The following is a 13,490-nucleotide window of genomic DNA, read 5'->3' on the forward strand; positions in this document are numbered from 1 at the left end:
GAGAGGGAGAATCCGGGCAAAACGCCTCCCAACCCCCCGGGAATGTCCCGCGGAGCAAGAGGCCCCAAGAGCCACTTCACAGCTTCGAGCACTGCTGTCCCCGTGCTCCCGAATACCAGAGATTCCAGCCCTAAGCCGCCGGCCCAGACCTGCGAGGCAGGATTAGCCCGTGCCCTCCGGCTGCTCCCGCTCCGGCCAAAGCTCCGGGGAAAGAGAGAAGGAAAGAAAAGCCTCCCCGGGGAATTTTCTTTTTCTTTTCTTCCCCCTTTTTCTCCCCCCCGGTTAGAAGGGAGCACTGACAGCGGCTGGTGGCTGTGGGGTAATTACAAGTCCTGGCTTCCACCCTGTTTGTCCCCAGGCCCTCCCCAGTCTGGCGCTGCAGGAGGACCCGGTTTGGTCGGGACACTGCGGAGGAGGAGGAGGCTTCCCCCTGGCTCTCTCCATGGAGGTTTGGTCTTTCTTCCCTCTTTCTCTCTGGATTCTTGCTGACAGCAGCATCTGTCATCTGACAATACCTCCAGCAGCCACAGAAAGTGCCCGGGGCCCTTTGCTGAGCACGTGGCCTGTGGCCACTGGGCCACTGAGCCCCCTCACATGCCAGGAGGGCACCCAGTGACCCTTTGGCCACCGGGGATGGGAATTAAAGCTCAGAGGAGACAATCCCCTGCACTTCCCTCCCGCGGTGCCAAGCAGCTCTGCTCCAGGAATAGGTTTATCCTGCCCCTGACCTCATCGTGGCTCTGCCCGTGGCCACGAGCTGTGCCAGGGCAGCGAAGGGAGGGGATTTTGGGGGCTGGTAAAATCCCTCAGCACGGCTGTGGCATGGCTGGGCTTCATCCCTCTGGCCAGCCGTGGTGGCCTCGGGGTGTCCCCAGCGTGGCACGGCCGGGCTGAGTCCTATCCCATCCATCCTGGCTGCAAATCCCTTATGGAACCTCCTTGATGAACTGTGGGATCACCGCTCCAACCCTTCCCTCACCGAGAGGGGAGACAGGACTTTCTCTCCGGCATCCAGCTGGGAGCTCACTCCCAAAACCAGCCACGAAACACCCCCCGGGCCGGGTCCCAGCCCCCGGTCTGCCCGTGTCCGTGTGTCCCGCCGAGGCGCTGGGAGGTGGCGGGAGGGAGGAGGGCGGCAGCTGCCACAACCCCCCGCGCCGCTCCAGCTGTTTCCAGCTGTTTCCTTGTCTCCCTTTCCCTCCCTGGGGCTCTGCAGCACAATGCGGCCCCGCGGCAGCCCCAGATGAACCCGGGTTGGTTTTTATAACGATGTGCTAAGAGCTGTCTGTACTTTCTCCTTGCCCCAGTTCGTGCCGCTGGCTCCTCCAGGTCTCAGTGAATCCCTGCTCCCTCCCTTGAATTCCTGCTTCTCGCCTGGAATCCCTCCTCCCTCCTCAACTCCCTGCTCCCTCTCTTCAATCCCTGCTCCCCTCCCTCCCTGACTTATATTTTAAACAGTGAGGTGCCACTTTTAGCAAAAATAGATTTTCTTTTTTTTTTTTGGGGGGGGGGATCAGTCCCATTTTCCGGTGGTGGAAGGCAAGGAATGATTTCCAGCTTCCTCCTTAAAACAGGGAGTCTGTGGCACCCCCAAAGCCGCGGCACACTCACTTTTGGGAGGCCGAGATTAATCAGATCCATGTTTAACACCACATGGAGCCAGAGCATGAGGTCTTTGATCCGAAACCCAGAGCAGGGCTGGGCTGTGGCTGTCACCCCAAAAGCGGGGTGCAGGGAAAGCTGTGAGCAGTGGGACCCCCCATTAGCGAGGTGCACCGGGACACCCCCTCGGATCCATGAGCACCAGGACCACCCATTAGTGGGGAGAGCACTGGGACTCCCCATTAACAGGGTGCACTGTGCCATTCCCAGGCCCGTGAGCACCAGGACCCCCATAATGGGGTGCACCGAGCCAGCAGTGTGCCCAGGTGGCCAAGAAGGCCAATGGATCCAGGCCTGGCTCAGGAACAGTGTGGCCAACAGGTCCAAGGAAGTGATTCTTCCCCTGGACTCAGCACTGGTGAGGCCACCCCTGGAGTGCTGTGTCCAGCTCTGGGCCCTCAGCTCAGGAAGGACATTGAGGGGCTGGAGCAGGTCCAGAGGAGAACAAGGAGGCTGGGGAAGGGACTGGAGCACAAGTGCTGTGAGGAGAGGCTGAGGGAGCTGGGGCTGTTCAGCCTGGAGAAGAGGAGGCTCAGGGGAGACCTCCTCACTCTCTGCAACTCCCTGACAGGAGGGGGGAGCCAGGGGGGGGTTGGTCTCTTTTCCCAGGCAACCATCAGCAAGACAAGAGGGCTGGGTCTTCAGCTGTGCCAGGGGAGGTTTAGGTTGGAGATTAGAAAGAATTTCTTTGCAGAGAGGGTGCTCAGCCATTGGAATGGGCTGCCCAGGGAGGGGGTGGATTCTCCATCCCTGGAGATTTTTAAGAAGAGACTGGATGTGGCATCAGTGCCATGGGCTGGGAACCGCAGCGGTAGTGGATCAAGGGTTGGACTTGATGATCTCGGAGATCCCTTCCAACCCAGCTGATTCCATGATTCTATTCTATGATCCCCTCCAGATCCGTCAGCAACGGGACCCCCCATTAATGGGGTGAGCACCAGGACTTTCATTAAGGGGGTGAGCACCGGGACCCCCCTCAATGGGGTGAGCACCGGGACCCCCCCTCAATGGGGTGAGCGCCGGGACCCCCCCTCAATGGGGTGAGCACCGGGATCCCCCCTCAATGGGGTGAGCACCGGGACCCCCCCTCAATGGGGTGAGCACCGGGACTCCCATTAATGGGGTGAGCACCGGGACCCCCCTCACCGCCCTCCCCGTTCCCCATCCCCGTGAGGGAGTGAGGGGAGAGGGGGCGTGACCACGCGGGAGGGGGCGTGGCCTCAAAGGGGGCGCGTCCACTCCGGCGAAGGGCGTGTCCAAATCGGGGAGGGGGGGGGAAGTTGCGCGTCTTTGCGCACGCGCGCTGCTCCCCCTCCCGCCTCTTACGCAACGCGCTCCGTCTCCGCCGCTCTCGCCCCCCCACCGCGCGCGCTACGTGCGCGGCCGCGTGGCGCCGCCGCGCGCACGCGCACGCGCCTCCCGCCTCCCTCCGCCCCCCTCCCCGCCTCCCCCCCCCCCCTCCCTCCCTTCCCTCACACCGGGGCCGCCTCGTGCCGGGAGCGCGCGCGCGCGCCCCCGCCCCTCCCTCCTCCTCCTCCTCCTCCCGCTCCCGCTCCTCCTCATCCTCCTCTTCTTCTTCATCATCATCATCATCATCACCGCCACCACCACCACCATCCTCCTCCGCTCCTGCCGCTCCTCCCTTCCCGCTCTCTCTCTCTCTCTCCGTGTGCCGCCGCGTCGCCCTTCCCGCCCCGCCGTTCTTCCCCACCCCCCCCCCCACCCCTCCTCCTCTCCCCTCTCCTCCCCGTCCCCTCCCCGCGCCGCCGCCGCCGCCGCCGCCGCCCCGCCGGGGGGGGGCCCAGCCCCGCACCCCCCGCGCTCCCGCCATGCCGGAGAAGCGGCCGTTCGAGCGGCTGCCCGCCGACGTGTCCCCCCTCAACTACGGGCTCTGCCTCAAGCCGGACCTCATCGACTTCACCTTCGAGGGAAAGCTGGAGGCCGCCGTGCAGGTGAGGCCTCCTCTCCGCCCCCCCCCCCCCCCGCCATCCTCATCTTCCTCATCCTCCTCCTCCCGTCCCCCCTCCCCAGGGGTCCCTTCGCTCACCCCCCTCAGGGGTTCCCCCCTTACAAGTGGGTCCCTCAGCCCGCCCCCCCCCCAGGGGTCCCTTCACCCCCTCAGCACCCCCAGGGGACCCCCAGGCCCTCAGGGGTCCCGTCCCCCCCTCCCGAGCCCCGGTCGCCCCCTCCCCACGCGGTCCCTGAGGGACCCCCCGAGACCCCCTTTCCCCTCCCCTCAGCCCCAGGGCCCGGCGGGCAGGTGCAGGGAGGCCCCTCGGGGCCGTCTCCGCCCTCCTTTTCCATTCACTATGGATGGATAAACCCCCCTGGAGACCCCCCAAAACCCTCCCCAGCCCCCTCCCCTACCCCCCCAAACCGGGTGGGGGGGCCCCGCCCAGCCCCGCTGCGGGTCCCCCCGGGCGGCTCCTCCCGGCACAGCCCGGGATGTGGGATAACCCTGGAGCGCCTGGGAACGCCGGGATCTGCCTGCCCGGGATCCCCCCAGCCTCCCCCAGACCCACGGGGAGCCCCCCCAGATCCATGGGGAGCCCCCCCGCACTCCCGTGCTCAGCCCCCGGCGAGCTGCCGGGAGCTCCATCCAGGCGCTCGGATGGCTCGGGATTTTGCTGGAAAAAGCCTAATTTATGCGGTGAAAGGAGAAGTGGCCGGTGTGGCACGGTGAGGGTAGGCCTCGGTGTGCTGGAGGGGCTGGGATAGCGCCGGGAAGGGGTTTGCAGACCTAAACCGCTGAGTTTTCAAGCCTTTTCTGAAAGGCAGAGAGACCTTCCCCGTGTGCTCCTGCTTCAAAGCCAGAAATTTGTTTCATCACTTTGATGAAATCCTTGAAGTCTCCCAGTCATTCTCAGGCTGCTCTGCCACCCAAATTTGCCTTCCCGTCTTTCCTTGTGATTTGAAATGGGTGCAGAACTGTAAGGGACAACTGGGTTGGTTTTTTCTTTTCCCTTAAAAACGGGGTGGTTGCACAGGGAGCTTAAAAAACGTTCGAGGGAGATTTTTGAATCCGAGATGGGGACAGATTTAAATCCTGGTCCGAGGAGGTGGTTAAACCCTGTTTTAAAATGAGGTAATAAATACAGTAAGGCAATAAACCTGCTGAATGTGAAACACAGGTAGAGAGGAGAGCGAGTGACTCCCTGGGGAGCGCCTGTGGAAGGGGGAAAAAGCAGGGGATGATGGGGAATCTTGTGACTTTGGGGACCTGGAGGAACCCGAGCAGAGATGAGTAAGTTTGTGTCATGTGACAGAAATATTGAAAACGTAAATCTCCTCGTAGATCTGGTCCCAGCCCGGGGTTTGGTTTCCAGCCTTTGGTTTTGAAAATGCCAGCCCGAGAAATTCCCGATCTCTTCCGCCTTGATCCCGGCCACCTATTCCTGTCTTCCCACCCAAGGTGCTGCTCCTCAGTCCTGCTACAGCTGTGGGGCTGTAAATGGGATCACTGAAATCATCCAGGTTAAAAATAACACTCGGGGGGAGGGGAGCAGTGGCTTTTTAAGCCAGCGTTGCTGCTGAGGAGAGGAGTGTTGAACAGCAGCCTTGGGATCCCCGCTTGGATCCAGGGATAACCAGCACTCGGAGGCTTCCTCTGCCACTGGTGGCTGGTCTGCAGGTTTTAGTCCTGTGGAGGTGTTTTTAATGTTGTTTGCCGTGCAGGGGGATTGCTCAGGGAATTCCTGGAGCGGTGGATACACCTGGAAAGTGGGAAATGCTGCACTTCCCTACCACCGAGGAACAACAGGGGTCTGACAGGTTCCAGGCTGTAAAAAAAAAACAAACCCAGCCAACCACCCCTTGTTCACATCCTGATGTTCCCACAGGAAGGAGGATGAAAAAACCCAGAGGGCGAGGCTTTTAACAAGGATTTAACTATGTATCTTTATTTTGGATAACTTTTAACACCCTAAACCAGGGAATCACCACCAGCTGCTGTGGAAGGGAGGGCAGGAAGGTGGCTGAGGGGTCAGCGTTCACCTGCCTGCCTCAGGCTGGAAGCCTCCCTGGAGAGGTTTGCTGTGGCTGCAGAGCACAGGGAAGGCACAGTTCCAGAAAATGAGAGGGCAACTGCTCTGCACCTTCATGGGGAGAAGAACAACCAGCTCACCCACAGTGCTGCATGGACAGGAACGGCCCCCTGAGCAAAAAACAGTGACTGGGAGCATGTTCTCATTGAGCTGGGCTTGAGTGTAGAAAACAAAAAGACATCTGTGTGCTTTTGGGGGCAAACTGCTTCAGGGAAGGGCCTGTTGGCCCTTCCTACCTGCACCTTGTGCTAAGGTGGAGGGGAGCTCACCAGAGATGTCCTGCTTTCAGCAAAGCTTGGCATCACTGTGTGTTCAGTGAGGCAAAAGGGATTCTGTGCTTAAGCCACAAACTTTGAATTTTCCAGATTTTGGGGTAGGGAAATACGTGTGCTGCTGCTTCCTCTTGAAGATCCAGCTGTCGTTTTCCTGTAGCCAGTCAATAATTACCAGCCCCTCAGCTCCAGTCCAGTTTGATTATGGCTGGACAAGCAATAATCCACATCAAGGGCTTAAAGCAGAGATGCTTTCTGACCCGTGGGGTGAGTTCTGACACTTTGACACCAGTTTAACCCCCAAAAAGAGGGGAATACTTTTCATTCCGTGCATCAGAAGTGATTTGTTTGCTCTGTCGTTTTGCATCTTTAAGAGCAAAGTGGAATTAGTGCAGGCTGTGATGTTTAGTCAAGGTATTACAAGTAAACACTTGATCATTCTTACTCACACCAGTAATAGGATTTACAACCCTCTGTGTAGAATTTTGGTCTTTCAACTCGAGCCCTAAACAAGTGTTCCAGCCTTGGCTTTGGGGCAGGACACTTGTGGTGGCTTTAGCACCTATAAATAACTTAAAGCATTCTGTCTTTAGGCCACAGTAATGAATGTTGCACTTCTATGGCAACTCCAGGTAATCTGCAGAGGATAAAACCTTTTATGATCCAAAAGATGAGGGGGGCAGCAGTGACCAGATTGATTTTGAGGCCTTAAAAAGGGGTGATACCTGTTTGTGGTTTATTGTGGCATTTCTGGTGTTCAGGTCAGGAACTGGCCTTCTGTCCAGTGTTGCTTGTTTCTGGATAAAGGAGTGGGACTGAAATCTGTCTCTCTGACAGTTTAATTCTGGAGCTGTGCTTGGGAAGTATCTGGTGACCCATCTATTAAATCTTGTCCGGTTAGTCGAGATTTTTAAATAATATAATTAGCGCTCATATGAATATTTATTTTTTTTTTTTGAAGCCTGTAGAGTTGTGTAACAATTGCATAAACTGACAGTACATAATTCCCATTTATCACTGTTGAAACCCCCCCAAAAAAATCCTTAAATGAACCGTCTCCCAAGGATCCCTCATCCCGGCTGGGACAGAGATGTGGGAGAGTCCCAGTAGCAGCTCTGGAGCTGAGGCAGAGGCGCCTGCTCACACTCCTGTGATTGTTCTGCCACTTATGTCATCTTGGAGCGTTTGAACTCCACTTGCTGAGGGCGTGGGGATGGCTCTGAACGAGCACAATTCCGATTTCTCTGGGTGGAAATAAGTTCATTTGCTTTCTTCGCCTGTTGGGCTGAGATTGAGCCGTTCCAGGGCCTGGTTATCAGCACGGGGCACTCGGGTTACTCAGGGCAGGTCAGCTTTTTTTCTTTCCCCACTCTGCTTTTGGCTCCTTGGCAGGGCTGGAACAAAGAGGGGATGTGTGGCCCTTGTGTCCTGCAGCACCACAAACATGAGTAACCAGCAACAGAAACAGAACAGCTGCCCTCCTGGAGGTTTTTAATCTCTTAAAATTCAAGTCCTTAACTCTCTGAACAGTCACCTGCCTGGCACAGGGGGCAGAGCTCCAGAAGGGTGCACACTTGTCTCCCAACTTCCTGGTATTTCCCTGTGGATAAACTCCCTTGCCCTGGAGAGTGTGGTGGGGTGATTCATTTCTCTCACTGGAAACTACTCTGAGGAGTTTCTTGGTTGCAAAACAGCTTATCTGTAAAGAATTTACAACCCGAGGTACACAGCTCTTTTAAATATCTTTTGCAGTCCCTTTCATGTATCTTAGGGTATATTTAGCAATGTTTAACCTGTATCTGTTGCTTTTTATAGGTTAATTATGCAGTGTGTGCCAGCCTAAGGAATGTATAGTCTGATCCTGCTGGCTGCCAGTTAAAGATTAATTGTGACACTCTTTGTGTGTAATCCTTGAAAAATGAAGCTTGATGGGTGTAGTATTTGTGCTCAGTGTCTCCTGGGGAGAGGGGAAGTTGTCCAGGATAAATAATACATGGTTGTGTTATCCTGTGTTGTAACTTGCATTTCAGGCACGTGAAATTAAAACCTGAACTTGCATTTCCAGCAAGCGAAAATTAAAACCTGAATTTGCATTTCCAGCAAGTGAAAATTAAAACCTGAATTTGCACTTCCAGCAGGTGAAAATTAAAACCTGGATTTGCACTTCCAGCAAGTGAAATGAAACCTGCTTTTAAGAGTTAAAAAGGTACCGAGCTGAGCGTTCAAATCTGGTGCTTCAAAGCCAACACCTCAGGGCTCTCAGCTCAAAAATAGGGGTGTCTTGCCTTTCTCCCCCCCCCCAGAAGGGCTCTTCCAGCCCTGTAATTCCCAAGGCTGGGAGGTTGCAGTGCTCATGTACAAAGGGATTTACTTGGCCATGTGAATTTGACACCTCTGCACCACGTGTGAGAGCCACACAGGGGCTGGATGCTCTTTGGAATGAAGGGAATTTTTTTCCAGTGGGCCAATCAGTAGTCCTGGCGTTGCTAATTTTACCACTCAGCTCCCAGAAATTTGCTGGAGGTGCAGATTAATGAAATCTCTTTTTCTCAGGTTTAAATTCTTAAAACAGATACACCCCGGAACACAAGCGAGGCAATTTTAGTTGTCTATTTTTAGAGAGCAAATTGCTAAAAACACACGTGCTTTGTTACAATGCTGCTTTTAGGAGAGGGCTGTGGGGCTGTGTGTCAAGAATTGAATTATCTGGTCGTGTTTGTGGCTCTGGAGAATTAGTTTTGACTCTGGGAGATCTCTTTGGGTGCACCTCACCCTGTATTTCAGGTAGGCTGGCATTCCACTGGAGCCATTCAAGTCCCTGTTCCTGATGTCCCAGGAAGGTTTTTCCATCAAACCCTTTTGCTGCTCTGATGAAAATCTTCGAGTCCTGTTTGGCAGAGCCAAATAATCAACGTTTTTAGCTCTTCTGCCATCAAATGATGTTACCTTGGAAAACTTCTGGGGGGTTGGAACTTCAGCTGTTACCTCCTGTTGGCTGGGATTTTCCTCCCCTTTGGTGTCTGTGCCTGGCTGATCTCAACAAGTATTTGAATTCTGATTAATTTACCGGAGTTTCATCAAAAGCCAGAGGTTTATATTCCTTTATTTCAGATATCCCTGGTGGTTCATCTGAGTTTCAAGTGTCAACCCTGTGCAGAGCTGCTCATTGTGGGCATTTAGATCTTGCTCTTGCCTTGATTAACCTCTCCTTGCTGAAGAGTACATTTATTATGTTCCAGGGCAAGGTGAAGCAGGGTGACAGTCCCACATATTCACCTGGGTAATTGCTTATACCTCATGCAGAAAGATGCTTTTTTTTTTTTTGCCCTTTCATACGATTTCATTCATGAAAATCCCTCCAGGGGCAGAACATCTGTCTGGAAAAAAAAAAAAAAAAAAAGCACTTCCGAGGTCTCACTTCCAGCAAAACACATGGATTCATTCCAGGCCATCCCTGGTGTCTGCAGTTACTGAGCTGCAGGTTCTTGTGACATCAGGTGGTCATAAGTTAAGTATGTTGGGCGGGTTCTGGTCCTGTTTTTGTTCTCACAGGTGTGTCTGTACTTCAGGATTTTAGTGGCTCAGAGGGAGGAGGCTCAGGCTGGAGCCCGGGTGGCAACAGGAAAGCTCATTTTCCCCCTCTGAACTCAATTCTGGGAGCCTCAGAAGGTGCTGGGCCCACCCCACTGTCACAATTCCTGCCTGCACCATGAATTTCACCCTTGGTTTTTTTGGGAGGTGGAGGATACACTTTCTTTTAGCCTGCTGGTTCCTTTAGTCCCTCGAGGTGTTTCCTGGTTGTTGCCCTCGTGTAAAACTGGCTTGATATTGGTAGGAAGCAAGGAAAAAAAAAAAAAAATCCTAAAAATAGGTGATTTTTCTTTCCAAGGAGCCTCTGAATTGTCTCTGCTTAAACCTAAACTTTCTTATTTTGCAGGCACAGTGCTCCACTGAAAGTTGTGTCCTCGGAAGAGGCTGTTTTTTAAAGATCAAGCCTATTGTTAAACCCACATTGTCTGCAATTTGGACAGCTCTTAATGCATCTTGAACTCCGAATCCAGAGAGATTTGGATTTATAGATTGAATAAAGGTCTCTAGACATTTATGAAAAGCTTTTCTCATTCTGATTTTATTGTGTTTTAGAGGACCTTGAAAAACCCCAAACCCTAATATTGTGATAAAAACTTTTGGGCTCTGATTTTGCTCTTGAAGGGAGCGTTGCAGTTGTTTGGTTTCGTGGGCACAGAACTGGGGAAAAAAAAATAAGATTTCAGGTTATAAATCTTTGCTGGAAGCATCAAATCTACTCTCTCTCACCTCAGCTGTTGCAGTTGCTCGTTTTGTGCTTTGTTTTCAGAACCAGGTCGGGTTTGTTGGGTAAAACTGGCTCGGGTTTAATTCCACAAAGAGGCAACGTGGCTCTGCTGCACCTCTTGGTGTGACACCACTGCAGGGCTTGGAATGATGCACTAATAATTACACCTTTAAACCTTTATTTAGGAAATCAAACAATCCCATGGTTGGGAGTAAACCAGAGGGATTTGCTTCAGGAGCAAGGTTGGTGTCCGAGGTTGGAGAGGAGCTCCCGGTCAGGTCGGTGTGTGTTCCCCACCCTCTGTGGGCTTTGGATCTCCCTGGAAGAGCTGGTGGGAGCCCTTTGGCTCACAGATGGATGTGGGAACACGCCTGTTAAGTTACACATTGAAATTTCTTAAGCCTCCTTATCAGTGACTGGGCTGGAATCTGGTTTTTTATGTCCCACATGACTAAGGGACCATTCCCGGGTAGAGCAGCTCCGCATGGAATATCTGCTTCCGGCTCCTCCTCGCCCAGCTCCCAGGCCCTGATGGCAGAGGGAGAAGTGTCTGCTCCAGCTGGGACACCTGAGCCTTTTATGGTGCCTTTCCATGCCATAAACCCGTTTCCATGGAGATGCCAGCGGGGTGAGCTGGGCTGGGCACACGGAGCAGCTCCTGGCCCAGGGGAACCAGCTGCCACTGCGGGGAGAATCATGGAGTGGTGTGGCTTGGAAGGGACCTTTGGGATCATCCAGTTCCACGCAGGAACACCCTCCATTAGATCAGGTTGCTCCAAGCCCTGTCTAACCTGGCCTCGGACCCTTCCAGGGATGGGGCAGCCACAGCTCCTCTGGGCAACCTGTGCCAGGGCCTCCCCACCCTCACAGGGAAGGATTTCTTCCCAGTATCCCATCTAACCCTGCCTTCTGGCAGTGGGAAGCCATTCCCTCTTGTCCTGTCACTCCAGACCCTCCTAAATAGTCTCTCTCCATCTTTCCTGTAAGTTCCCTTCAGGTCCTGGAAGGCCACAATCAGGTCACCCCAGAGCTTCTCTTCACCAGGCTGAACAATCCCAATTTTCCCAGTCTTTCCTCCCAGCAGAGCTGCTCCATCCCTCTGGATGTTTCCTCCCCTGGATTTGCTCCAACAGCTCCATGTCCCTCCTGTGCTGGGACCCCAGAGCTGGAGGCAGTTCCAGTTGGTTCCTGCCCTGTTCAGACACGGATACCTGGAACGATGGATCTGGGTGTGAACAGGCATTTTGAGGTTATAACAGTGAAGAAAAAGAAAGGGGTGGAAGTCCTTGTGCTCTGAGGAGCTCACTCTGGGGTAGGAAGCAGCTTCTTCGTGCACATGTTAAATCTACTTGGCTGTTACAGGAATTTTTACTCCTTTATTTAAAGAACTGCTCTTATCTCCTGCTCGAAATCGTGTGGAGGACTAGCAGGATCCCCAGCTCCATCCAGTGTGACCATTCTAGTGGTTTCAGCCATCAATTTCTAAATAATTCCCTCTTTAACTCCCAAATATTTTACCCCTTTGTAATTAATTTTTATTTCATTGGAATCCCTCTGCATTCAAACAGAGAGCTGGCACAGCCCCACAGTTTATTCCTACGCCGGGAGCTGGCACTTGGTAAATAAAGCAGAGTGTGTGGAGCCAGGAACTGGCAGAAGGGAAGCTCGCAGGAAAAGGGGAAGGAGAATCTCCTGGCAGATGTTTTTAACCTCGGAAGTGCTCACAGTGTCGAGCACCCACAGGGGTTGTGTCTCTGCTCATCTCCCGTCCCAGGTTTTTGCCCTGGTCTCCCACAGATCATCTCCAGAGGAGGCTGACGGGCTCTCCATCCGTTTTTTTCATTGCTCTTGGATTCCCAGGCGTGTACAAGGGCTCCATTGTCAGGCTTTCAGACCCCTTTTTACCCGGCAGTTCGTTCCCTCCAGTAATTTACGGCGGGATAAGTCGGCCTGGGACGGCCGAGCGCGGATCGAGCGCGCGCGTCCCGGCTGCTTCTTCCCGGCTCCTGACCACCAAATTCCGCCTCAGACTCTTGGCAGAGGGCTTCTGGGATGGGTGGGAGGTGGGAATGCCTGCCTCGGGGAGCTTTTCCTCCTGGTGCTCACGGAATTTCTCTTCCAGGTGAAAAATGCAACCAACCAAATCGTGATGAACTGCGCCGACATCGACATCATCACAGCTTCCTACGCGCCGGAAGGGGACGAAGGTAGGGATGAGGATCCATTCCCTTCCCGGCGTTCTGGGAGCTGCTGCCAACGGCCAGCGACTTTGATTCCATGATTACATAACATTTGATAAGCTCAGAATTCCTTATCTCACTTCCTCGCTGCCGTTTGCCTTGCGTTAAAGAAGTTCCCTCAAGCCTCCACGAAATCTTGGTGGGACACCACTGCAGGAGCTGGAAAGGTGCACGGATAGTTATACTTGTCAAAAAGTATAAACCTTTAATAGTGTTTATTAAACAAACATAATTGGGAACAAGCCAGAGATATTTGTTCTGCTCCCTTGTGCCCGAGGGGTTGTAGGCAAAGGATGTTGGGCTGGTTTGACACTGTTATTTATCTTGGATAAATGTGTAAGGACGTGATCTGCACCTGTGGATTCGGGAATATTGACAAAATCCGTGACAGGGATTAGATAAGGAATGCATTGATAACGCCCTGCAGAAGGAAATACCCGTGGGGAAGGATTTGGGAAGTCACTTAGCAAGATGTTCTGAGTGTAGGGCAACAGGGAAAAAGGTGGTTGTGTGGAGGAGACAAGGATTGGGATCTGGCCCAGTGGGAAGCTGGAAGTTCCTGGGGAAATGGGAGCAGCAGTGCCTGTTGGTAACGCTCAGCTGGAGTCATTGACTTCCCCGGTTATATTTTGAGATTTGCAAACACAAAAAGGGTTTTAGCAGTTGAAGCACAAAATGAAGGAGGTGTGCAAAATAAGCTCCATGAATGGTCTAGCAGTGATCAAAGCCTTCCTGGTTTTTTTTTTACTGGAGCATTTGCTTTTTCAAGCCCAGCAGCTTTTTGGAAGGAGTCCCTGCCCGTGGCTTTTAAGGTCCCTTCCAACCCAAACCATCCCGGGGTTCCGAGTGGACTGTCTGCAACAAATCTTTGCATTTAAATGGGTTTGACTTCTATTTTAATGTAAGATTAGGGCAAGCAGAGGGCTGTTTGGGTGCAGCAGAGGTGAGGAAGTGTCCC

At 53.5% G+C, this 13,490-nt stretch overlaps 1 protein-coding gene and 1 long non-coding RNA gene across 5 annotated transcripts in view; both read left to right on the forward strand.

The window, feature by feature from the left end:
• The first annotated feature begins 3,424 nt into the window (after window positions 1-3,424).
• NPEPPS (aminopeptidase puromycin sensitive) overlaps window positions 3,425-13,490 on the forward strand; it is a 42,544-nt gene continuing 32,478 nt past the window's right edge. For 3 of the 4 annotated variants that reach the window (XM_032711160.1, XM_032711162.1, XM_032711163.1), the window contains exons 1-2: window positions 3,492-3,614; window positions 12,415-12,499. In XM_032711160.1, the coding sequence (XP_032567051.1) occupies window positions 3,492-3,614; window positions 12,415-12,499 (208 nt within the window). Of the gene's footprint in view, window positions 3,615-12,414; window positions 12,500-13,490 lie in introns of all 4 variants that reach the window. The other variant, XM_032711164.1, reaches the window with a different exon arrangement.
• On the forward strand, window positions 6,255-10,082 carry LOC116798626. The gene is made up of 2 exons (XR_004360913.1): window positions 6,255-8,761; window positions 9,915-10,082. It is a non-coding gene; the product is annotated as an uncharacterized LOC116798626 (long non-coding RNA).

The sequence above is a fragment of the Chiroxiphia lanceolata genome, chromosome 26, assembly GCF_009829145.1.
Source record: "Chiroxiphia lanceolata isolate bChiLan1 chromosome 26, bChiLan1.pri, whole genome shotgun sequence".
In the NCBI taxonomy this organism is placed as follows: Eukaryota; Metazoa; Chordata; class Aves; order Passeriformes; family Pipridae; genus Chiroxiphia; species Chiroxiphia lanceolata.